At 45.2% G+C, this 25,695-nt stretch overlaps 1 protein-coding gene across 1 annotated transcript in view; it reads right to left on the bottom strand.

The window, feature by feature from the left end:
* Positions 1 to 25,695, bottom strand: part of HS1BP3 (HCLS1 binding protein 3) — a 79,964-nt gene that overhangs the window by 32,563 nt on the left and 21,706 nt on the right. Inside the window, exons 3-4 of the mRNA XM_048845607.2 lie at positions 22,328 to 22,535; positions 19,874 to 20,078 (exon numbers count right to left, since the gene is read on the bottom strand). Of these exons, the coding sequence (XP_048701564.1) occupies positions 19,874 to 20,078; positions 22,328 to 22,535 (413 nt within the window). The remainder of the gene's footprint in view (positions 1 to 19,873; positions 20,079 to 22,327; positions 22,536 to 25,695) is intronic.

Genomic DNA, 25,695 nt, shown 5'->3' with positions numbered 1-25,695 from the left:
GAGCTGCCATTTTCTGATGAAAAGCTGTCTCATCCAAAAAATTCCCAACCAGTTCTAGGCCCAGCCCTACACAGGAGTTATTCACAAATGTTTTAATCCCAAACACAGATCCATTAATTTACATCCAACACTAACTGTTCCGAGTGTGGGCCTTTAGTCAGTAAACTCTTGAGCAAGGACCGCATCTCACATCTGTAAAGCACTGTGCACATGCTGTATACATATCGAACCATGAAAAAAAATATATATATACACAAGAAAATAGGAGTGACTAACGTAATGAAATCCAACCAACCTTACACTTTATATATCCTCCTCTTTGAAATGTCCTGGGCAGCTTTATGATCTATGGCAATTAAGTTGATAAGGAGAGAATGTAAAACACCTCACCTAATAAATGTGTATTCACTGTGTACTGGAGAGGTTCAGAGCAGCAGACACAAAAAGAGAGAGGAAGGTACCACAAATAAACAGCTTATCGTAATATATTAATCTAAACATAGGGCAATCGCTCTCTGACTTGGCTCTGCTCTGGCACCTCTTTAGATTTCACTTTGTACGTCATATATCGCTGCTGGAAAATGTGATTGTGGTTGGGAAAATCTGAAATTCAGAGGTCTCCACAGTGTGCATTTACGGTATCAAATTTAATGAAACCTTTAATATCAGTGAGTAGGATTACTACAGCTTCTAAAAATTAACAATGATGAATGCAAACAGCAATCATTTCTGGCATTGGTGACCCGTTCCTTGAACAATGAAATGGTGAAAAACTGATCAATAACAGTTGTTTCTAGTTCAGAGTCATATTTGAATAATTTTTCAGAACCATTCAATCAAGGAATTTATTTGAATGTGAAATTAACCTGATTTTCAAAAGTGCTGATTATCTACAATTCTAAGTGAAAGCAATAGGAGCTGCAGGAATCCAACACCTCTGAACATCAAGCCCTAAATACAGGATGTTATTCTTCTGGAAGAGCAGTGCTTAATCATTTAGAAACTGCTTTGCAGGGGTTTAATTTCATGCTGCCTAATCATCCAGTGTACTTCATTTCCTGGCAGTCCACAGTGGATCCTGCTGCACATGCCAGTCAGCCTCTCCGTTACCCGCTGTGCTCATTGGCATAAGAGACAAAATTCACACTCTGCTGCTGCCTGCTCCATCACTACTACATCCAAATGCTGAGCAGACACGAGCACAAGGGACATGGGCAGATCTCTGATGTTGTGTGTACAAAGTGAACAGAGAAACCTAGAAGAAAAGGGCCTGTTTCCTTCTATTCCCCTTCCCCTCACCCCAACCCTCACTCTAGCCTTCGAGGTTCCTGGGAAAATTATGTCTCAAGCACAGTTTCCAACTTTCACGGAGTAAATAAGCACCCCAACTTTCACAGTAAGCCAAAAATCAAGCTAATCCCATTTCAAAACAAGGCTAAAACCAGCCAATCCCTAAGAACCCCAACACTCTATGAGACTAGATCCCCCCGACGTGCAGTCTGGGACTGTGGTGGGCCCGCTGTGCACCCCTGACTCTCTCCCCCCTTTGCCCCTGCTTGCCGGGAGCCGATCAAAAAAAAGGAGGCAACAAGCTACAACAAGCCAAACAAGCAACAAGCCAAAAACTAGCCAACAAGCAACTCACAAGCCAATTAAGCCAAAAACAAATGCAATTTCTGTGGTTTTTTTCGTGGGTTTGGCATGTCTGGTCTCAAGATACCCACTTCTCTGAGCTTGGTATATACACAGTCCCACCACCGTCCTAAGAGAGACCTCTAGCAAAGTACAAGGGATGCTCCAGTCTAAAACTTCCCCTGACATACCTGTTACACCACATCTCAGTAGCTTGTTATAAGCAAGACAAATGCTGGTTACTAAGGCAGTGGACAAATTCCAGCAACAGCTAGGTAGTATATGTAGACAAAATTACTCCATTTAAAAGGTATAATACCTTGACTAGTTGATGATATGGTCCCAGGAAGCACCTGGCTTAGGCTGGTCTTCCACTGTTTTTAGAATTAGCTTCATTTATACGTGACTCCGACACTAAGTGTTCTGGATTCTCAACCCACAAACCTTTGCATTTTGCATGTAAATAATTTCAGGACTTGGGCACATGAAGTTTGTATATGGAATCACAATAGTTGGATAAGTTTCAGAGGAACAGCCGTGTTAGTCTGTATTCGCAAAAAGAAAAGGAGTACTTGTGGCACCTTAGAGACTAACCAATTTATTTGAGCATGAGCTTTCGTGAGCCACAGCTCACTTCATGAAGTGAGCTGTGGCTCACGAAAGCTCATGCTCAAATAAATTGGTTAGTCTCTAAGGTGCCACAAGTACTCCTTTTCTTTTTGCGAATAGTTGGATAAGTGGCTGCTATATGGAGTCATAGGACCCTATTTGGTGAAATTCTGATTGCTCTCTGCATCTGGCAAGATCAGGCCTTTAAATGAAGAATAATTCAACCTAAACTGCACAAAGGCACTAAGTGTGGAATAAGTGTCCACATGGAGACTTAGTCGGAATATCCACTGTGCTTTAAATTCACATCCGAGCTATTTCACACTAATTTCCCCATGAATACCTTGTGTAGACAAGTCCTAAGAATGAGAGCCAAATGCCAGTGCTCCACAATGTAACGAGTTATGTTAGTACTCCATTCTCCAGGATTGATGCTACTCGACTAGCCTCCTTGCTTCCTCTCTCCAGTTGGCCATTGCGCCCACATTTTCTCCGGGTAATGAGTGAGGCACCATCATAGCCTCCACAGAAAGGTTAGTACTGATGACAGAGTGCTGCAAACAGCACCTGTTATTACAAAGTGAATGACCTGTAAAACAGGGCCCAGTCTTCCCCAACATTAAGGATTTTAAACATGTATTTAGGTTCAGCCCTGTTCAACAAAGCACTTAAGCACATGCTTAGAGTTAAGTGTTTTGTTGAACTCAGACCTCAGCGCACAAGGCCTAAGTGCGTCTGAAGTCAGAACCCAACCTTCAACCCCCTTGACAGCACATAACACAACAGTCTCAAAAACTAGTCATTGGACTTCCAGCTCCACCGCGGACTCCTGTGAGACCCTGGACAGGTCACTATCTTGGTGACTGTTACTCACCTCTACAATAACAATAGCATGACCTACCTCCCAGGTGTGCTGTGTGCTCCAGCTGCAATATGTTACTGGTGCTTTCCAAAGCAGACTAGTATTTTTAAAGTTAATTTAGCATGGTTGTAAAACATCCAAAGGACAGACCCAGAGACTGTGTCTTATTTATTCATTGAACAGATACCTCATTGGCACAGACAGTACAAACTTCCCATACTGCTCCAACTGCCTTCTCAGTGCTAACCAGAATGGACCACTTTAGGAGTAAGTGTGCTTCAGCCCCTTGTCCTCTCTTCTGCTAAGTGTGTAACCTGTTATGGTGCTTTGTAATGAATATCAGTTACTGGTCCTGGGCTAGCTTCAGACACAGTGTTAACATAATAGGCTCCACATCCCTTTCCTGATGGCTGAGAGCCATCAAGTCCCAGACAGGAGTCTCAGTTTAACGTGAAAAGATCAAAACCATGGCTTAAAAGGGCATGTATAGTAATCATCACTGCTTTTAAAAAGAAAAATGAATATCCACACTATGGTTTGTAATGAACCTCTGAAAGTCTGAATAGATTTATTGTGCTCTCTATAGATCAATTCCTACTGTACAATCAAATAATAAATCTGGATAGGAAGAAGTCACACTTTGGGAGGGGAAAAGCAAAAAAGTTCCATCTTAGCTCCAACAGAGCCCACACGGAGTTTTGTTTAACACATCAGAAAGGAACAGCTGTAGGTTGTATTTTATGCTATGCCTGTTTTTCATGGCACAGTTCCTAAAACACAATTTCTAAACATATTTTCTATCGACAATAACCTCCGCAGGATCACATAATGTGCAGTAACACTTGCTATTCCAGCAGCACTTTGCAGAGACTGTAGACAGATCTGCTCAGCAAGGCCTCTATGGTTCCATATGCCCAGAGAATTATTATTTTATACAACATGCGACTGAGACAGCTGTATGATTTATTACAGAATTTTCCCCTTGCTCCTACGTAGCTAACTGATGGTGTGCTATGGTCTCTCACTGCAGGTTCCCCCCTCCTTTCCTTCATTTGGGGATAAGGATTGGGGGGTGGAGGGTGGGTGGGAAGAGATGCACCAGGGAGCATGTGTGTGTGAGAGGGAGCACAAATAGGTTTTCATGGACCCACAAGTACAAACCTCAAGCATTTGAATCCCAAATGATCTCTGCACTGGGGAGTGAGGTGGAAAGAGGCCTGCGGCTGTGTATGGGCCTGCTCAGGAAGAGCTCCTTGCTGCTGACTCAGTGTGTGAACTTGGGCAAGTAGTTTGACCTTTCAGTGCCTCAGTTTACTCACCTGAAAAACTGAGATAATGGGCCAGGTCCTCAGCCGGTGTAACTTGGTGCTCAGCCACTACAGCCAATGCAAATTCACATCAGTGGAGAATCTGGCCCATTATCGCTCATCTACTGTTACTCACTGGGGACTTTTTCATTTATGTATTTATTTTTCCTTTTAGTTCCCACAAAACATCTTGAGCTATTGGGAGGTGTGATGGGGCACCTGCCACACACTGGGTTCTAAGGAGTTAATAGAGCTCTTGGGAGGCTGCACAGGAGGCAGCCAATCAGAGAGGGGATGCGAGGAGAAGCCAATCAGGGCCGGGCTGGTCCATATAAGAACAGAGCAGTTTCAGTCACTCCCTGGAGTTTGAGGAGGGAAATGGACTAGCTGCCTTACAAGCTGAAGGCAGCAAGCACCCTGGACAGAACAGTGCTGTAGGTAGAGACCCAGGGAGCTAAAGGCAGCTCCTGGTGGGCTGTAGGCATTTGCAGGCTGAGGCCCTGAGGCAAGGGCAAAGAGGGTGCTGGGGCTGTGGGGAAGTGGCCTAAGGAAATCTACTGAGCATCGGAAGGGGTGCTGCAAGCAGCAGCCATCTGCAGGGTCCCTGAGCCAGGACCTGGATTAGTGGGTGGGCCTGGGTCCCCACTCCCACTTGCTACTGAGGAGGTGGCTGGACTGAGGGACTGTGATACTGTCCCCTGGAACGGGGGGAACACAGAGTGTGGCACAGCTGGAGGGCTGTGTCCTGAACAGGATGCTGTGGCCCTGGGAGTGATGTGGGTCCCTGGAGCAGAAGTGATGGTAGTGAGACATCACTGGAAGAGGGTGCACTGGTGTACATAGCTAATCCCCAGGACAGCCAGCAGGAGGTGCTGCAGTGGTTAGTCCCACCCTGTCACAGGAGGACATCTTGCACAGCCTACTGCTAGGCAAGCTTCCTCAACCCTAACCTCGCTTCACACATGATCAGTCCTTGTCCTCTCTCCTGAGACTGCCATGGGGGGGCTCGTCATGGCTGTGGTAGTTTTCAATGACAGTCACGTCCATCTGCTAGGATCTGGACAGAGGCTGGCTGTTCATTTTAGATATTCCGCTCAATGTGAAAAAGCATTTGGAGGTTGATCCAAAACCCACTGAAGTTAATGGAAAGATTCCCATGAACTTCTATGCCCTTCATCATCATTAACAGTCTAGATTTGATTTTGCATTTCTAGAGTGCCTTCAATTACAGGATCTCAAAGCTTTTGATGGAGCTGAATTCAGCCTCACAAACCCACCTATGAAGTAAGTATTAATCTCTGTTTTCCTATTGGGAAACCAAGGCATACAGCTGTTAAATGACTTACCCAAGAACACCCTGTGCCAGATCCAGGAGCAGAACCTAGATTTGCCAATTCCCAGTTCTGTATTTTAAGCTCTGTACTTTTACAATGCCATTCTTCTTCCCCCGGCTGGCAGTCTGGATGGGAAAAGTTCCACAGTGTGTTACCAGACTACAGATCAATCCAATTACCACAGGAGAATCTGATCCTAGGCTACTTTAATCTGCATCAGCTAATAACTGTATAGTTATACCAGACAATTAACGGCACATCTGGAAATGTTTTATGGTTTGCTCCCAAAAATCATTTTGCAATGGCCAATTCTTTGGTCCTTTAAAATAGGGTACATATCTTTGTACCAGGTATGTTGGGACAGGAAACCATAGAACCAACATTCAGTCTGTTGGGTTGCGTGCTTAATTGTTCAGATGGACGGGGATGCAAGATTTTCCAGGGACTTAAACTGAAGGAACATTCACTCCCACAAACAGGCTTCTTTCAAAGCAAATGGGGAGGGATAGCTCAGTGGTTTGAGCATTGGTCTGCTAAATCCAGGGTTGTGAGTTCAATTCTTGAGGGGGCCATTTAGGGATCTGGGGCAAAAATTGGGGATTGGCCCCGCTTTGAGCAGGGGGTTGGACTAGATGACCTCCTGAGGTCCCTTCCAACCTTGAGATTCTATTAAATGATTCATTTAAACTCATTAAATAGAAGACAACAGGTAACTGAAATTCATCCCCTATTAGCAATTTGTTTAATCTACAAAGCAGTTCTGTAGATCTATTGATTAAACATTTCCTGTGGCTCAGTACAGACATCAGGCTAATCAATGAGGTAATGCTTTTTTTAAAATTCTAATTGAGGGCTTGAGTCAACCCATTATGCTAAAGCCCATGAGACTTAGCATGTTTAAAAGCTTCCCAATTACATCATGCTTGGCTCTCATAACAAAGCTGGAGTATAAAGGGACTTTGGATTTTGTTTAGCTGTGAAATTACCCTGCACAGCTTTTAAGAAATCTGCTGCTTTCTACATATTTACATCAGTTAGCCTAAGACTGTCCTCTATGCTTGCAAGGCTGTTTTCTGTAGCTTCTGCTTGATTTCATGTTATGCTCCACATGGCTACAGGTGACTCTCCATATTATTGTTAAATAAGAAGAACGAACCACAGAATGGGGTAAAACAACAACAGAGAGGTTTGCCAAAAGGATTCTAGAAATTATTTAACAGTCTGTTCAACCTAGTGGCAATATTATTGCAGTTTTATTAACTTATGTTATTTGGTTCTCTGTAATTCTTCTATACACAAAGTATGTGGCAAATTTTATTGTTTTATATATTAAATTATTACAAACAAGGAATAGGATCCACTGAAGATCTCATGGCAATCTTTTCAAAAGCAGAGGTACCTACTGCAGCAAATTCCAACTTAGATACTTCTATTACATCTACCTACAATTCTCCCAGCATTTCTCTTGGATAAGGTATTCTCCACTAACTTTCCTAGGCTGCAATGTGGGGATGCTATAAAGTAGTAAACAATCACTGTGTTTTACCCCAGAGGTAGCTGCATTTTCATTCTGGATGAAGAGATCATGCTACACAGAGTGCCGTTTAAATTTGCATAGCTCTTTGTAATCCTCTGGGATGAGAAATGTTATATAAATACAAAAATTACTATTTATAAGCACTACCAAATATATTCAGGGGTCTAATCAGAAGGAAAATGAAGCATACTAAAAATAATTTACTTAAACTCTTTCCCAAAGGATCTTGAAGTGCTTTACAAACTTTAATTATATACATAAATTTGGAATAACTCCATCCATCTATGAAATGCACATACCACTGTGCTAAAATATGGTAACTGCTTAAGAGTACACAGCAACGCTCCCCAGAGCCTGGGAAATAATGACCAGAGGATCTTTTATAACCAGAAATTTAACAATAGATCAAGAGATGCACAGAATCATAGAATATCAGGGTTGGAAGGGACCCCAGAAGGTCATCTAGTCCAACCCCCTGCTCGAAGCAGGACCAATTCCCAGTTAAATCATCCCAGCCAGGGCTTTGTCAAGCCTGACCTTAAAAACCTCTAAGGAAGGAGATTCTACCACCTCCCTAGGTAACACATTCCAGTGTTTCACCACCCTCTTAGTGAAAAAGTTTTTCCTAATATCCAATCTAAACCTCCCCCACTGCAGCTTGAGACCATTACTCCTCGTTCTGTCATCTGATACCATTGAGAACAGTCTAGAGCCATCCTCTTTGGAACCCCCTTTCAGGTAGTTGAAAGCAGCTATCAAATCCCCCCTCATTCTTCTCTTCTGCAGGCTAAACAATCCCAGCTCCCTCAGCCTCTCCTCATAACTCATGTGTTCCAGACCCCTAATCATTTTTGTTGCCCTTCGCTGGACTCTCTCCAATTTATCCACATCCTTCTTGTAGTGTGGGGCCCAAAACTGGACACAGTACTCCAGATGAGGCCTCACCAATGTCGAATAGAGGGGAACGATCACGTCCCTCGATCTGCTCGCTATGCCCCTACTTATACATCCCAAAATGCCATTGGCCTTCTTGGCAACAAGGGCACACTGCTGACTCATATCCAGCTTCTCGTCCACTGTCACCCCTAGGTCCTTTTCCGCAGAACTGCTGCCTAGCCATTCGGCCCCTAGTCTGTAGCAGTGCATTGGATTCTTCCGTCCTAAGTGCAGGACCCTGCACTTATCCTTATTGAACCTCATCAGATTTCTTTTGGCCCAATCCTCCAATTTGTCTAGGTCCTTCTGTATCCTATCCCTCCCCTCCAGCATATCTACCACTCCTCCCAGTTTAGTGTCATCCGCAAATTTGCTGAGAGTGCAATCTACACCATCCTCCAGATCATTTATGAAGATATTGAACAAAACCGGCCCCAGGACCAACCCCTGGGGCACTCCATTTGACACCGGCTGCCAACTAGACATGGAGCCATGATCACTACCCGTTGAGCCCGACAATCTAGCCAGCTTTCTACCCACCTTATAGTGCATTCTTCTAGCCCATACTTCCTTAACTTGCTGACAAGAATACTGTGGGAGACCGTGTCAAAAGCTTTGCTAAAGTCAAGAAATAATACATCCACTGCTTTCCCTTCATCCACAGAACCAGTAATCTCATCATAAAAGGCGATTAGATTAGTCAGGCATGACCTTCCCTTGGTGAATCCATGCTGGCTGTTCGTGATCACTTTCCTCTCATGCAAGTGCTTCAGGATTGATTCTTTGAGGACCTGCTCCATGATTTTTCCAGGGACTGAGGTGAGGCTGACTGGCCTGTAGTTCCCAGGATCCTCCTTCTTCCCTTTTTTAAAGATTGGCACTACATTAGCCTTTTTCCAGTCATCCGGGACTTTCCCCGTTTGCCACGAGTTTTCAAAGATAATGGCCAATGGCTCTGCAATCACAGCCGCCAATTCCTTCAGCACTCTCGGATGCAACTCGTCCGGCCCCATGGACTTGTGCACGTCCAGCTTTTCTAAATAGTCCCTAACCACCTCTATCTCCACAGAGGGCTGGCCATCTCTTCCCCATTTTGTGATGCCCAGCGCAGCAGTCTGGGAGCTGACCTTGTTAGTGAAGACAGAGGCAAAAAAAGCATTGAGTACATTAGCTTTTTCCACATCCTCTGTCACTAGGTTGCCTCCCTCATTCAGTAAGGGGTCCACACTTTCCTTGGCTTTCTTCTTGTTGCCAACATACCTGAAGAAACCCTTCTTGTTACTCTTGACATCTCTTGCTAGCTGCAGCTCCAGGTGCGATTTGGCCCTCCTGATATCATTCCTACATGCCCGAGCAATATTTTTATACTCTTCCCTAGTCATATGTCCAACCTTCCACTTCTTGTAAGCTTCTTTTTTATGTTTAAGATCCGCTAGGATTTCACCATTAAGCCAAGCTGGTCGCCTGCCATATTTACTATTCTTTCGACTCATCGGGATGGTTTGTCCCTGTAATCTCAACAGGGATTCCTTGAAATACAGCCAGCTCTCCTGGACTCCTTTCCCCTTCATGTTAGTCCCCCAGGGGATCCTGGCCATCCGTTCCCTGAGGGAGTCGAAGTCTGCTTTCCTGAAGTCCAGGGTCCGTATCCTGCTGCTTACCTTTCTTCCCTGCGTCAGGATCCTGAACTCAACCAACTCATGGTCACTGCCTCCCAGATTCCCATCCACTTTTGCTTCCCCCACTAATTCTACCCGGTTTGTGAGCAGCAGGTCAAGAAAAGCGCCCCCCCTAGTTGGCTCCTCTAGCACTTGCGCCAGGAAATTGTCCCCTACGCTTTCCAAAAACTTCCTGGATTGTCTATGCACCACTGTATTGCTCTCCCAGCAGATATCATGAAAATTAAAGTCACCCATGAGAATCAGGGCATGCGATCTAGTAGCTTCCGTGAGCTGCCGGAAGAAAGCCTCATCTACCTCATCCCCCTGGTCTGGTGGTCTATAGCAGACTCCCACCACTACATCACTCTTGTTGCTCACACTTCTAAACTTAATCCAGAGACACTCAGGTTTTTCTACAGTTTCGTACCGGAGCTCTGAGCAGTCATACTGCTCCCTTACATACAGTGCTACTCCCCCACCTTTTCTGCCCTGCCTGTCCTTCCTGAACAGTTTATAACCATCCATGACAGTACTCCAGTCATGTGAGTTATCCCACCAAGTCTCTGTTATTCCGATCACGTCATAGTTCCTTGACATCACCAGGACCTCCAGTTCTCCCTGCTTGTTTCCAAGGCTTTGTGCATTCGTATATAAGCACTTGAGATAACCTGTTGATCGCCCCTCATTCCCAGTATGAGGCAGGAGCCCTCCCCTCACAGACATTCCTGCCTGTGCTTCCTCCCGGTATCCCGCTTTCCCACTTACCTCAGGGCTTTGGTCTCCTTCCCCCGGTGAACCTAGTTTAAAGCCCTCCTCACTAGGTTAGTCAGCCTGCTGGCAAAGATGCTCTTCCCTCTCTTCGTAAGATGGAGCCTGCCTCTGCCCAGCACTCCTCCTTCATGGAACACCATCCCATGGTCAAAGAATCCAAAGCCTTCTCTCCGACACCACCTGCGTAGCCATTCGTTGACTTCGACGATTCGACGGTCCCTACCCAGGCCTTTTCCTTCCACGGGAAGGATGGACGAGAACACCACTTGCGCCTCCAACTCCTTTATCCTTCTTCCCAGAGCCACGTAGTCCGCAGTGATCCGCTCAAGGTCATTCTTGGCAGTATCATTGGTGCCCACGTGGAGAAGCAGGAAGGGGTAGCGATCCGAGGGCTTGATGAGTCTCGGCAGTCTCTCCGTCACATCGCGAATCTTAGCCTCTGGCAAGCAGCAGACTTCTCCGTTTTCCCGGTCAGGGCGGCAGATAGATGACTCAGTCCCCCAAAGGAGAGAGTCCCCGACCACCACCACCCGCCTTCTCCTCTTGGGAGTGGTGGTCGTGATGCACATGCAGCAGCACAATGCCCCCTCACTAAAAACTTGCTCCAATATTGGTCCCTCACTGACAGAGGAAGAACTGAAATTTGTCCCAGGAATAACCAGCAATTAATTATACCTGGAAAAAAAGGAATACACAGAGACCAATTTTAGGATCCTAAATTATCATAGAGCAGACACTTCTCTACCTGGTTAGCACCTCAATGCCAATTTGAGTGCTCTGGCATCCAAATCAGAATGCTTATTCACTATTTTTCTTTTTGCATTTGGCTGCCAAATTTGATATCCTGAATGAGCAGCAGTGGATGGAACATGGGAGTGGGAGTCAGGAACTCCCAAATTCAAATCCAAGTGCCTAACCAGACTTCAGCTGTGACCTTCAGGAAGCATATTTATACTGAGGAAGAAACCATTACAGAGGGCATGAGTTACAGAAGATGGTTCGTTCTTCAGCACATCCACACTCAACACTGTTTTGAGAGGCCCCGCAGAGGAAAGGTTCTATAACTAGGGCCCTACCAAATTCAGGGTCCCCTTTGGTCAATTTCACAGTCATAGGATTTTAAAAATTGTTAATTTCATGATTTCAGCTATTTAAATCTGAAATTTCGCAGTGTTGTAATTGTAGGGGTTCTGACCCGAAAAGGAGTGTGTGTGGGGAAGGGGAGGGTCGCCAGGTTATTGTAGGGGGTGGGTTGCGATACTGCTACCCGTACTTCTGCGCGGCTGGTGGCGGCGCTGCCTTCAGAGTGGCGGCAGCAGGAGAGAAGTGCCCAGCTCTGAAGGCAGAGCCGTCGCCAGCAGCAGCGCAGAAGTACGGATGGCAGGGTACGGTATTGCCACCTTCACTTCTGCGCTGCTGCCTGTAGAGCTGGGCCCTCAGTCAGGAGGTGCCACGCTCCAGCCGCCCAGCTCTGAAGGCAGCGCAGAAGTAAGGATGGTAATACCGCAACCCCCCTAAAATAACCTTATGACCCCCACACACACAACTCCCTTTTGGGTCAGGACCCCTTATTTGAGAAATGCTGGTCTCCACCGTGAAATCTGTAAAGTACAGAGTAAAAGCTCACAAAAGACCCGATTTCACGGGGGGAGACCAGATTTCACAGTCCATGATGGGTTTTTTTAGAGCTGTGAATTTGGTAGAGCCCTATCTATAACCCATGACCCACTCCCTGAGCCATCCAGTCCCCCTGTATAGCACTCCACACCAGTTACATCATGCTCTGCTTGGACAGGAAAAATCCCTTTCTGACTCTTGAAGCAATTATTGAGTGATGAAGCAGCGCCAGAAGTGGAGTGGCGTTTAGCATGTGGCTTATTAGCTCAACTCTGTTTTGCTCTGAAGCAGGATTTGTTTGTTTGCTTTTAAATAATCTCCACACCTCCACCTTTATATACACAGAAAGTGTGTGGCAAATGTTATTGTTTATTATGTTAAAATATTAAAAACAAGGAATAGGAGCCACTGAAGATCTCATGGCAATCTTTTCAAAAGCAGAGGTACCTATTGCAACAAATTCAACTTTGATACTTCTATTATATCTTATATCTACATTGTTCTCCCCCAGAGGGTTTATAGATCTCTTGGACAAAGTGTATTAAAGCAGGCATGATGTACAAGAAATACAGACCGCGTCAGGGAGTGGGATCCAGGCCTAGGAGGCCACAGGGAAACAAACAGTGGGAGGAGTCCATAATGTGGGCAAAAAGTTATGTAGCAAAGACAGACAAACAAGGACCAGAAGGTGATGAAACAGGTGAGAGTTGGGCTGTGCAAAGCTTTTAAGGATCTCAGTTTTGATGCAGATGGACGGGATCTGAATCAAGGAAGTATCCAAGAAATTAACACAGCTAAAACACAGATCAATTTGTATCAACAGACATACAGATAAACTATAGCAATAAAATTCCTAGAGAAATGAGAGCACCTCTCCCATGCTCCTATCTACTGGGTTTGAATGGGAACAGAAATGCTAAGCCAGACTTTTAAAAACAGCAGGGGAGCCTACCCAAGAAACCAGTTAACCAAAGAGATTTTAGAACTGATCCCACGAGGCTGAGAACTGAGGCTCCAAATAAAGCCAAAGGAAGCTGGCTTAAAAGGGAGTGGCTCAGCCCCTCTCTGGATCAGCAATACACACTCCACAGTTTTAAAAAAAGAGCTATGGCACCACACCACTTTCTCAGATTTGAAAATCTCTTCAGGTTGTTGCCCTAAAATGTTTCTCAAGAGGAGTGAATGGACAGGAGGAAAGGAAGGGTTGTTTACTGGGGTTTGTAAGCTGCAGTTCCGACAGCAATGCGATTGGAATCAGCACAAATATTTGTGGCACTTGGCAGCAGTGATGTCCAAGCATGGTTTGCGACCTTCACTGGTGACTCAACAATTGACAGCACATAAAGATCTGCCTGTTTTAGAACTCTAAAGGCTTCACAGCTGAGTGCCTGGACACACATACTGCCCTACAACTGCATGCGAGGAAAATACAGCGTTTGAAATGAGTTCTCCTTTGCTTGTTTTTCTTGTCCAAAGTACATTTGAACAACCACCTCGTAACATGGGCCTTCCCCTTTCCTTGCTGCCTTGGCCCCTGTTCCTAATTATAGTGCCCTGGTAGAAGGGAATGGGACAGAGCAGTGGGGTCGCTGCTGATGTGGGAGAGTTCAACTGGATTCAGAGGTGAGCTCATACACCCAAAGACTAGGGTGACCAGGTGTCCTGTTTTTAACAGGACAGTCCCGTATTTAAGCATTCTTCCAGATGACCTGACTTTTTGTTAAATATGGGCAAATTGTCCCGTATTTTCTGGGATCACGGCACAGAGCCAGCAGCAAGCAGCTGTGCCCTCCACCCCCCACTTTGCTCTCGCCACCGCACACCTGCAACGGAATCTCCCTTGCCGCCTCCTCCAGCGGCAGCAGCACCAGAGCCGGGGATGGGCAGTGACAGCGCGCCCAGGAGCAGCCCGGGCTCGCCACTCCCCCACCCCCCGTTCCTGCTGCTGCACCTTCCCCACCGCCCTCCGGGGCAGCACTCCTGCTGCGCCACCCTCAGCTCCCACCTTGCATGGGGGAGAAGCCAGGGCCGGGAATGCCCACCTTCCTGTGCACCTGCTGTGCCACCTGCCCTGCCCAGGGAAGGGGGTCCCTGCTCCCGCAGGCAGAGGGGCTCTGCTGGCTCCCTGGCAGTGGGAGCAGGCTGTGAGCAGCATCTCACCTCGCAGCCTACCCCGCCCCCGCACGTGGGACCCTTAGGGGGGCGTGGAGGAACTTTGGGGGGGGGAGCATGGCAACCCCAGCACTGTGCTGGAGGGAGGGGCTAGGAAGAGCGGATTGGGCTGGCCAGCCTGCCTGCATACAGGGGGACAAGGGGGCCTCAAGCAGCCCCACACGCAGGCGTGCAGCGGGGGGGGGGCGGGGTGGTTCGGACCACCAGCCCTGCAGGCAGGCGACAGGGGGCCTCGGACCACCAGCCCCGTGTGCGGCAGGGAGGCTTGGACCACCAGCCTGCATTCAGGGGCTCGGAGGACCAGCCTCGCGTGCAAAGGAGAAGGGGGGTCAGACCAGCCCCCGGGGGATTGCAGACAGGCAGCGGGGGGGCTCGGACCAGGTTGGAGGGGATTGCAGGTGGCGGGGGGAGGTCAGATCAGGGAAGGGTTCGCATGCAGGTGGCGGGGTGGCTCAGGGAAAATACAGTCACGTTTTGGAAAATACAGTCACGCTACCAAAGACCCATAACAAACTACTAACATAGGACCAAATAAAACTGTGAATTCAAGGACTGGTCCATGTGTGTGGGAGGGGTGCGGGGTGGGGAGGGGAGGAATGAGTGGCCTGAGGACCAACAACTTTAGCAAAATGGTAGAATCCTGATGGCAGCAGGGATGACAAGGCCCAGCAGATAGGGTTGCCAACTTTCTAATCACACAAAACTGAACACCCTAGCCCCGCCCCTTTCCTGAGGATCCACCCCTTTCTGAGGCTGCACCCCTATCCCGCCCCTTTCTGAGGCCCCACTCCCTGCATTCCCCCTCCTCGGTGGCTTGCTCTCCCCCACCCTCACTGGGCTGGGATGAGGGGTGTGGGTGGGGGTGAGGGCTCTAATTGGGGGTACAGGCTCCAGGGTGGGGCCAGAAATAAGGGGTTCAGGGTGAGGGAGGGGTCTCCATCCTGGAGCAGGGAGTTGGGGTGAGGGAGGGGATGAGGGCTCCAGGGGAAGGTGCAGGGTCTGGGGTACAAGAGGGGGCTCCAGGTTGGGGGGCGGCCAAGGGATTTGGAGTGCAGGAGGGGGCTGTGGGTTGAGGCAGAGGGTTGGGTTGCAGGAGGGGGTATGGGCTCTGGGCTGGGGGTGGAGGCTCTTGGGAGGAATGAGGGGGTTGGGGTGCAGGAGTGGGTTCTGGGTTTGAGGGGGCTGGGGCGGGGGTTGGGGCTCGGGCTTACCTCAGACGACTCCTGGTCAGCGGTGCTGCAAGGCTAAGGCAGGCTAGTCCCTACCCGTCCTGGCACTGTGCTGCGCCCTAGAAGTGGTCCAGCTCCTAGATGAGGGGGCCAGGAGGCTCCTCACGCTGCTCTCGCCCACAGACACCACCCCCCCAGCTCCCATTGGCAGTGATTCCTGGCCAGTGGGAGTGCAGAGCCTGCCTTAGACCTGCAGCACTGCCGACCGGACTTTTAATGGCCCGGTTGTCAGTGCTGACCAGAGCCGCCAGGGTTGGGCCGCCCTTTTCGACTGGGCATTCCGGTCGAAAACTGGACACCTGGCAACCCTACGAGCAGATGCAAGTCCACTTTGACATCCTATATTCCATTTGACCATTTTTCTAATCTATCAAGATTATCCTTCATTGTAGCTACATCTCTTAACTCCTCCTTCTAATTTAATATTGTCTGCAAACTTAAGGCTCTTACCCTTGGTAGCTTTGGCTAAACTAAACCATTAATACAAATATTCAAGATTACTGAATTCAGAGCCCTGTGGGACTCCGTTTCCCATCAAATTCAGCACAGAGTGCATACCTTCAACAATCTGACATCTACCTTCTAACCAGTACTTTACAGATCTTATTAGTTACCTAATACCTGTTTAATCTTTCTATGTAGTATCTTAAATAGTGAAATGCCTCTCACAACCAACCAATATAGAATCATAGTGTTAGAAGGGACGCAAGGGTTACCTGGTTTTATCCCCTGCCAAGATGCAGGATCCAAGACAGATAGCTATCCAGCCTCTTTTTGAAAACCTCCAGTGAAGGAGGTTCCACAACTTACTTAATTGCTTAAGTTTCAAAGTGAGACATGTCCAATTTTGGTCCCTCAGAAACACTCCCCCTTCCATCAGAAAAGAAAGGTAAAAAATTCTAAAATCATTTCTTGCCTGCATATCTGCAGAGAGCAGAGCCCCTATCAGACTCCACTGGAGACAGAGAACAGACCCATATGGCAGACATTTGAATGCTCCATGAGTCTCACTTTCCTTGTGTCACTTCACCCCAAATAAACCTCTTCCCAAGCAGCTGACAAATTATACCCTTTTCCTCTGCAGAATGAAGATTTTTCTGGTGCTTATCAATCTTATCTAGGATGTTCTGGCTGCCAATAAACAGCTTCTCAACCCTGTCCCTGCCCCTCAGATATAAACATGCCATGGCTTTCCCTTCAGTGGTTTAGTGGAATGTTTAATTTTTAAATACTTCAGCATGATACTGATGTAGCCCATTTCAATTATGCAGATGTGTTTGCCAGAAGTATCATAGAATCATAGAAGATTAGGTTTGGAAGAGACCTCTGGAGGTCATTTAGTCCAAACCCCTGCTCAAAGCTGTATCAACCCCAACTAAATCATCCCGGCTTTGGCTTTGTCAAGCCAGGCCTTAAATACCTCTAAGGATGGAGATTCCACCACCTCCCTAGGTAACTCATTCCAGTGCTTCACCATCTTCCCAGTGAAACAGTGTTTCCTAATATCCAACCTAGACCTCCCGCACTGCAACTTGAGACCATTGCTCCTTCTTCTGTCATCTGCCATCACTGAAAACAGCCAAGCTACATCCTCTTTTGAACCCCCCTTCAGGTAGTTGAAGACTGCTATCAAATCCCCCCTCTCTCTTCTCTTCTGCAAACTAAACAAGACCAGTTCCCTCAGCCTCTCCTCGTAAGTCATGTGCCCCAGCCCCCGATCATTTCCATTGCCCTCCGCTGGACTCTCTCCAATTTGTCCACATCCCTTCTGTAGTATCCTAATCACCATGAAATGACCACTCCTGCCTTGCAGCTATCACTACCGTCCTATTCTAACAATAGTAGATTTTCAATGTCTTTGACCTCACGTTCATTTTTGTTTTCTTCCTTGAGCCTTACCCAGCTGGTGAACCACCATTTCCTCATTATAAACCGCACTGCAACATTTTAGAATCGGCTGCACGAGTATTTTCAGAAACCACAAGCATACTATGCCGTTTCAAGTACAGCATGTTTGCAAGTTAAAGCTTTACGCCCATATGGTTAAGCAACAACAAAAAACAAAAAAGAAAAAAAAAAATCAGGACCACCAAAGTTAAAGCCTCCCACAGGAAAAGCAGCCACAGATGTCACTGTTACATACTTTTCAAAGTGTGCAATAAATGGAAAAGATGGACAATACTGTTGATTAAAGAGAAACTCAATACACTGTCAATATAAAACTAGCCATTTCTCCGCCTTGTTGTGGGGTCAGGTTGAACCCAGTCTTTCACTTAAGACTTAACACAGGCTATCAACATGTACAGATGTTATTTGCAGTGGGGGAGGGGAGTAATTGGCTGGTATTTTTATATTTTATAGCGGTAAAAACCAGGCCACGTTATTTGAGATGTTACTGTGACATTTAATTATGGCAGAGTGCCTGAAGCCAGGGTTCAGCACATATTTATGTTTTTGTACAGTGCTTCCACACAATGGCGTCCTGGGCGTCTAAGTACCACAAAAATACACATAAATAATAATAAATAAAGATATGTAGCATAAGATCAGTAATATAGGCACAAAAGGAGCTGCTCAAGACATGAGGCCTGGTTCTGATCTCCATTACCTTGGTGTAAAATGGGAGTTACTTCCACTGAAGCTGATGGGTTACACCAGTGTAGCAGCAACATAAGGTCAGATTCCGGCTTATCATTTCAAGTTTAAATTTCTGGCTTTTGTAACACCCTTAATACGGGTGCTTTGTGCAGAACTTTTTAAAAGAAGAAGAACCAGATTAGCTGGATGCCAGAACAGCCACCTGTTAAGAGTTTATTTTTCAAAGCATTTGATTTTTAAAAAATTCACCAACAATGCAGAGATTCCCACTGTAGCCGAGTACATATTTTTAAGTGCCTTGTTTGCTCTTACTTAGGAAAAACTCCATTGATTTCAGCAAGAATGCTGCTTTCGTAGGAAGTGGCGAACAGGAAGTTAAATGGGGATTAAGTGCCAGATCTGTTCATCCCTCGATACACTCAAGAGATCCAAAGATTCAGACTTTTAGACACAAGTCAAACCACCACAGAACGGGAAAGCAAACTTCTTGTTTATTTTGGCACTGTGAATTCTTTACAGCTTATCTTTGGTGTAAGTGGGAAATCCAACAATACATTTTCTAACTCAAAAGATCCTTTTCCTATCCAAAAAAGGACAGCTTCTTTTGTAAATTGCCCAGCTGAGGCTGATTTTGTGGGAAGTATTGCTATACCTAGAGTCTCACTGTAAACAGTAATTTAACCATTTTTTAAAAATCCATCTTTAAAAAAAAAAGAAATAATTTGGATACTTGGCAAAGAACCTGTTCAATTGCTAAATGAATAACAGTTAAACTATTCCAATGACAATCAAGGAATGAAGTACACTAAGTAAAAAGAACAACGTCTGAAAGTTAGTAATTGCAACTTGTTCTAATAGTGGCAATGAGCTCTAAAACATGCTTCCAGAATTAAACATTTCTGCTTGGCCCAACTGCAGCGTGGGAGACCCAGGCTTGGGAATGACCTTAGGTTAAGTCACATTCAGATTTAAATGGGAAAAGTAAAAGGAAAGATCCATCCCATGTTGCCATCCTAGGGAGGAACCAGTTCAGAGCAGTGTTAAAGTCCTAAGACAAGATTTTCAGAAGTAACTGGTGATTCTGGGTGTCTGACTTGACATACCTTAAAGGAGCTCGATTTTCGGAGGAGGGTTGTTTAGCATTTCCTGAATATCAAGATCCTTTAAACTTTAAAGTATCTCAAGTTAGGCACTGCTGACAATCCACAATATTGCTGTTGTCACTGCTGACAATCCTGGCTACATAGGTAAGCCAATTTAGCTGCAGGGCTTCTGTTGCAATTTAGAAGTGGTTTTGGGAATTAGTGAGGGATTTCAGATTTAAATAAAGAAAATAATTGCCTTAGAATTACAAGTTAAGTAGATATCTATGTTTGTTTACCTAAGTAGGTCTTTATTTAATTATTCAGAGTCTTCAGATACTGTTGCTTTTGCTCGGGATCATATGAGATCTTCGGAGTCAGGAAGAAGAACAAGAAAGCCCACACGTGGACACCATAATAAAAATGCTTTATATTGTTGCAACTCCAACTTCAATGGTGTAAGTGAAACCTGCCCCATATGCTATACGTAAAAATGGCATAAAACAGAGAAAGAAGACAGTCATACCTGATTATGCCAAGAGGATCTACATCTTCTTCCTCCTCTTCCTCCTCTTTTTCAGCATCTTGATCTTTTATTAACCCAAACCGAGGGAGTATGTCGGATGTCCTCTCCTCTTTGAAAAAATCTAACTCTTCATTTTCTTCATCTTCCTCCTCCTCCTCAGGAACATTTTTACCTTTCAAGTCAATGACACTAGTAGATTTTGTCCCTGCGAAAAAACAATAATTCATGAAGAACTGAGCATGCCAATTTAAACTCACAGCCATACTTTTTTTGTCAATTTCTTCCACTTGTTCCCAATAGTTAGGCTTGGGGAATGTGTTCCTAGCTTTACAATCAGCTATTGTCAACTATATCCAGCAATCTGGACTGGAGAGTTAGTTCCCCCTATCCACTAACATGCCATTATATGCACCTCTAGATCTGAAATATTTGATACTGACTTAACATATCTGGGCTGCTCTCAGGTCAAACCCCATCAGAGAGTGAAAACTAAAAGTACAACCCTGGACTGCATGAAAAATGAAGCTGAGATAAGTATGTGGTGCAATTCTTCAATTTGCACACATAAATTAAAATCTAAAATGGGTAGAAGAGACTGTGCCCACCTGTGGTACACATACCCCCGGGGGTACGCAAGACATCTCTGGGGAGCACATGGGAGAAATTGTATAATGGTGGATTTTAATTATTTTATTTATTGCATTTTCATAATAGGCTACTCAGATGAAGCTTTAAAACTCTGTGGAAATTTGTTATATTAAATAAGGTAGTTAATTTACTTCAAGATGTACCAATGAGAACACACAGATACACAGAGACGCTGACATATACAGCCCTCATCTCCAGCCACCGTACAACGTGGGTTCAGTTGCCCAGCAACTGTCCAGTCTAACTGAGCTCAGAACTTAGTCAAGGGGTTTTATTTCGGTTATGTACGTTACACTATAAATATATCTGTACGTAACAGTGAAATATGGACAGATGGCTAAAGACAGGTAGTGTTGCGAAGAACACACAAAGTATCAGTGATGAGAAGGATAGGAGTACGCAGGCATCTGGTAGTTCTGGAAGGAGATAAGCAATAAGAAAAGTTTGGGAACCTCTGTATTAGAGCATGCACCACTCCAGAACCTGGAACGGAACCCAAAATTCCCAAGTCTCATCATTCCTCTGCTTCCAGAAAATATCTATGAAAGCCTCTGGCAAAGTGTTGCATCCCCCTCTACTGCTGGTCCACACAGAGGATAAGGGCCTACTACTGCTATCAGTTACTCTGTTAGCTCAAGTGGCAGATGTCTGTGCAGTGGATGTAAAGGTTCCAACTCTTCAGATAATCTTCCAATTTGCTTTTTAAAAAACCTAGAAAATTACACACAAAAATACTGTGTTTATAAGAACATTATTAAGGTTGCAATGTCAAACACCCCAAAGTTAGGAAATGCCAGAATTAAGATTACCTGTGCAACCCCTTATGAGTATGCATTATGATACAGTCTTTAATTATATGGTCACATCCTGTTTTTCCCACAGGACCCTCTGCTTCATTCATTTAGGGAGCAGCTATTCAATACTGTCTTTTCTCATTGTTCAGTGTGTGGCCCCAGACCTTATTTACTGCACACTGTTCAAATCCTACCATGAAGACAGAATTATTAATTTCCTCATAGGCTTTCCTATGGCATTTATCACTCTAGTATCCATGTGCTTCACAAACATTAATTAATTGATTTTCACAACACCTCTGCAAGGAAAGTGGGTGTATTATCCTCCGCTTACAGGTGGAGAACTGAGGCACAGACAGATCAGAGTCAAAAGCATTCATTAATATTGGATGCCCAATTTGAGATGCCTAAGGCCTGGTTTTTCAGAGCATTATATAGCATTTTATATGTTCATGGCATAGCTCCCATTGACTTCAATTGCAGCTGTGAGTGCTCTGAATTTCTGCAAATCAGACCCCAGTATCTCAAGTCAGGCATCCAGAAAATGAGGAACACACAATTAGTGACCACTCGTGAAAAGACTGCTTTAAGTGATCACACAGGTACCCTGTGGCAGGGGCAGGTGCAAAATCCAGTTCTCCAGGGCGGCATTCAACTGCCTGAACCATAAGACCATCCTTTCTCTTCCTGCAGTCCCGTCTCTTTCACTACACATCTTCCAACTTCAGCAACAAATAAAGCAAGGTCTATAGACAACAGCCTCCTTCAATATGCAGCCCTCATTCATCTCCAGAGCAGGTCCATCCTGTGCAATGAATGAGGGAAGGAAAAAATAGCATGCGATCATGTCATTAAAGGCTGTACCATAATGCATATGCACACGGGGGGCTGAATTAAGGTTGCACAGGAGACCATAATTCTAGTATTTCCTAACTTTTGAATGCTTAACTTCATATCGTTTTAACGGGTGGGGGGGGTCTGAGTGCATGTGCAATATAATTATTTTAGTTACCTAAGAATTCCAATAATTCAGGACTTGTTGCGAGTTCCAAATCTTTGGCAATGAGCCTCATGATGTCATTGAACACCACTCTTCGTTCTCGGATATCAGATTCCCCAACAAACAGAGCTTTCCTCGGTAATGGTGGAAGAGATGCCTGTGGGTAGCGGGCGGTCAGCTTTTGGTAAAACTCATCAATCTCACTGTACTTCTTAGAGACCTGTAATGAAATATGCATGTTGGATTAGTTTATGAACAGAGAAGAGTGAAAGACAGACCGCAAACAGGCAGGGAGTTATGCTCCACGAAACATTTCCCCTGGATGCCTCAGTGTAAAATATGCAGTACCAAAAAGCTTTCCATCTGGCTTGGTGTCAGCTTGTCATCTTTGTAGCTCACCACACAGCATTACTGTGATCCCTTACTGTAATGAAATAAAAATCCAGCACAGTATTCAGTCAGACAGCATGGCCATCAGCTAGTTGCACACGGCGTGGATCAGAACTCAGGACATTCTTCTTTGAAAGCACAGACCCCTAACATTCAGCTACAAACAGACTCTTTGCTGCCTGCCCTGAGAGAGGTCAGGAAGTAGGAACGTCTCCAGGCTAGCATCCTAATGGAAAAAGCTGCATGGATCTTTTTCCCAGTTTGCTGCTTCTCTTTAAGGCAGATTTGCCAACCTTGGTAGGTAGCTGCTCTACGCTGTTGGTGCCTGAATGTCTGCCACATTTGCTAATGTACCTGATAACCAGCACAGAACCTCAGAACTTATCACTACCTCCAGTGGGAAGAAGTGACTCTGAAAAAAGATTTGGGGGTCATCAGCTGAATGTGAGCTCCTAGTACATGGACGAAATGGCTAATGCAATCCTGGAACACATAAGTAGGAATCACAAGTAGGAGCAGAGAGGTTAATTTACCTCTATATTTGGCACTGGTGTGACCACTGCTGGAATACTGTGCCCAGTTCTGGTGCTCACAATTCAAGAATGATGTTGATAAATTAGAGAGAGTTCAAAGAAGAGCCACAAGAACAATAAAGGATTGGAAAACATGTCTTATAGTGACAGACTCAAAGAGCTCAATCTATTAGCGTAACAAAACAGAAGATTAAGGGGTGCCTTGATTACAGTCTATAAGTATCTACATGGGGAACAAATATTTAATAATGGGGCCCTCAATCTAGCAAAGAAAGGTATAAACATGATCCAATGACTGGAAATTGAAGCTAGACAAATTCTGATTAGAAATAAAATGTAACTTTTTAACAGTGGGAGTAATTAACCAATGGAACAATTTACCAAGGATTGTGGTGGATTCTCCATCATTGACAATTTTTAAAGCAAGACAGGATGTTTTTCTAAAAAAATATGCTATAGGAATTATTTGAGGGAAGTTTTATGGCCTATGCTACACAGGAGGTCAGATTAGATGATCACCATGGTCCATTTTGGCCTTGGAATCTACGAATCTGTAAGTACCTACATAGGGAGAAGATCTCAGATGGTAGGGGGCTCTTTAATTTAGCAGAAAAGGCATCACAAAAACCAATGTTTGGAAGTAGGACTAGAAATAAGGCAAATATTTTTACAGTGATGGTAATTAATGACTGGAACAACTTATCTAGTGATCTGATGGATTCTTCATCACTTGAAGTCTTTAATTCAAGACAAGATGTCTTTCTAAAAGATATGGTCTGATTCAAAGAGAAATTATGGGCTTGACACAGGAATGAATGGGTGAATGGTTACGCAGGAGGTCAGAGAAGATGATTATAATGATTTAGTTGGGGATTGGTCCTGCTTTGAGCAGGGGGCTGAACTAGATGACCTCCTGAGGTCCCTTCCAACCCCGATATTCTATGAAAATGGCCCCTTTTGGCCTTAAAAAAAAAACAACCTTTGAATCTATGTGGATAGATGCAATTAGAGAGTTTGAAGTAATTAAAAAAAGGAATGCTGTACTTGTCTAGCAATTATTCATCAGCTCCTCTTCTGCAGTCCAACCCCTTTGCACCTCATTCTCCTGCAATTTATTATTAGTTCTACACTCATGTAATTCCAATGACTTCAAAGGACTGACTCTCAATTTACATTGGAATAAATGAGAGGAGAATCAAGCCCCATGCCTCAGGGTATAGGAAAGAGAACAAAACATTTGTAACTGGCCCCAGGATAAAAGAAAGTCCACAGAACCGAAGCACAGAAGCAGAAAGGAACCAAAACTGAGATTTACCAAGGACACTTATGTAATAACACCCTCAGGTTAATATTATGCTGCCACTTGGAACTATCATCCAGAAGTGGTGAGTTTAAAAAGTTTTATATTATTATTTATTATTTGAATAATGTGCTTGGTGCTGAATAATGAAACCCTAGTAGACCTATCCCAAAGAGCATGTAATCTAAACAAGACAAGAAGAGATGACAGAATACACCGGGAAGCCCAGAGGAGTGATTGACTAGGATTTTAGACTCACTTCCTGTGAGCACTGCAGGGGCAGGTCTGTAGGTGGGATCTAAATGCACATGAGCATCCAGGTAGTAGAGGTACCTAGGATAGATGGATACTCCTTTTGATAAACAGCATCAACAGAAAAGTGAAAGAAAGAAGGAATGGCCACATTGGTATTCTGGAGTCACTACCCATTAATCCTTAGCTAAGTGCCACAAGCTTACAGGAGAGGGTTTCAGACCAGAATCCCTTCCAAAATCATGTGAGTGTGAGAGAGACGCCTGGTCTACATTTAAAATTTATATGGACATAGTTACGTCGGTCAGAGGGTCTGTAGAAAACCCCACCCTCTAACTGACATAACTATGCTAACAAAAAACCCAGAGTACATGCAGCTATGCCAACAGAGCAGGGCACCTATCAGCTGCTTGGGGAGGTGGTGTTCCTATTGTAAACTCCGTGGCCTGAAGCCTATGAGAGAAGGGACATAATTGAGTGAGCTCTCTGATGCCACCTGCTGGAGACCAAGGGGAGCTCACTGCGTGACAAAGACCAAGGGTCAACCTGGTCCAGAAACTGGCAAGCACAACCTGGGGAGCATCAGTGTCACGGACATCAACGATGGCCCTTTGTACTCCGTAGCCGAGTACTGCGCACTGGTATGGATCAGAAGTAGCCATACTCGACTTGTTGATGTCCAACTGAACACTGCAATGTGGTGCATCACTGGAAACCTCAAGTCGACCCACCGCCATGGCTGCCAGTACTGTTGCACATTGCTCCCCCATCCATTCACCGCAATGCCGCAATACTTTGGGAATTCCAGTGGATCATGGAAAACGAATGTCTTCCCACCCACCAGGACCTTAACAACATCCCTCACCACCGATGAAGTTGTGTAAGCCCTTTTGGACCCATGCATT

The sequence above is a fragment of the Caretta caretta genome, chromosome 3 (genome assembly GCF_965140235.1).
Source record: "Caretta caretta isolate rCarCar2 chromosome 3, rCarCar1.hap1, whole genome shotgun sequence".
In the NCBI taxonomy this organism is placed as follows: Eukaryota; Metazoa; Chordata; order Testudines; family Cheloniidae; genus Caretta; species Caretta caretta.
This window is presented reverse-complemented; position numbering and strand designations above follow the sequence as displayed.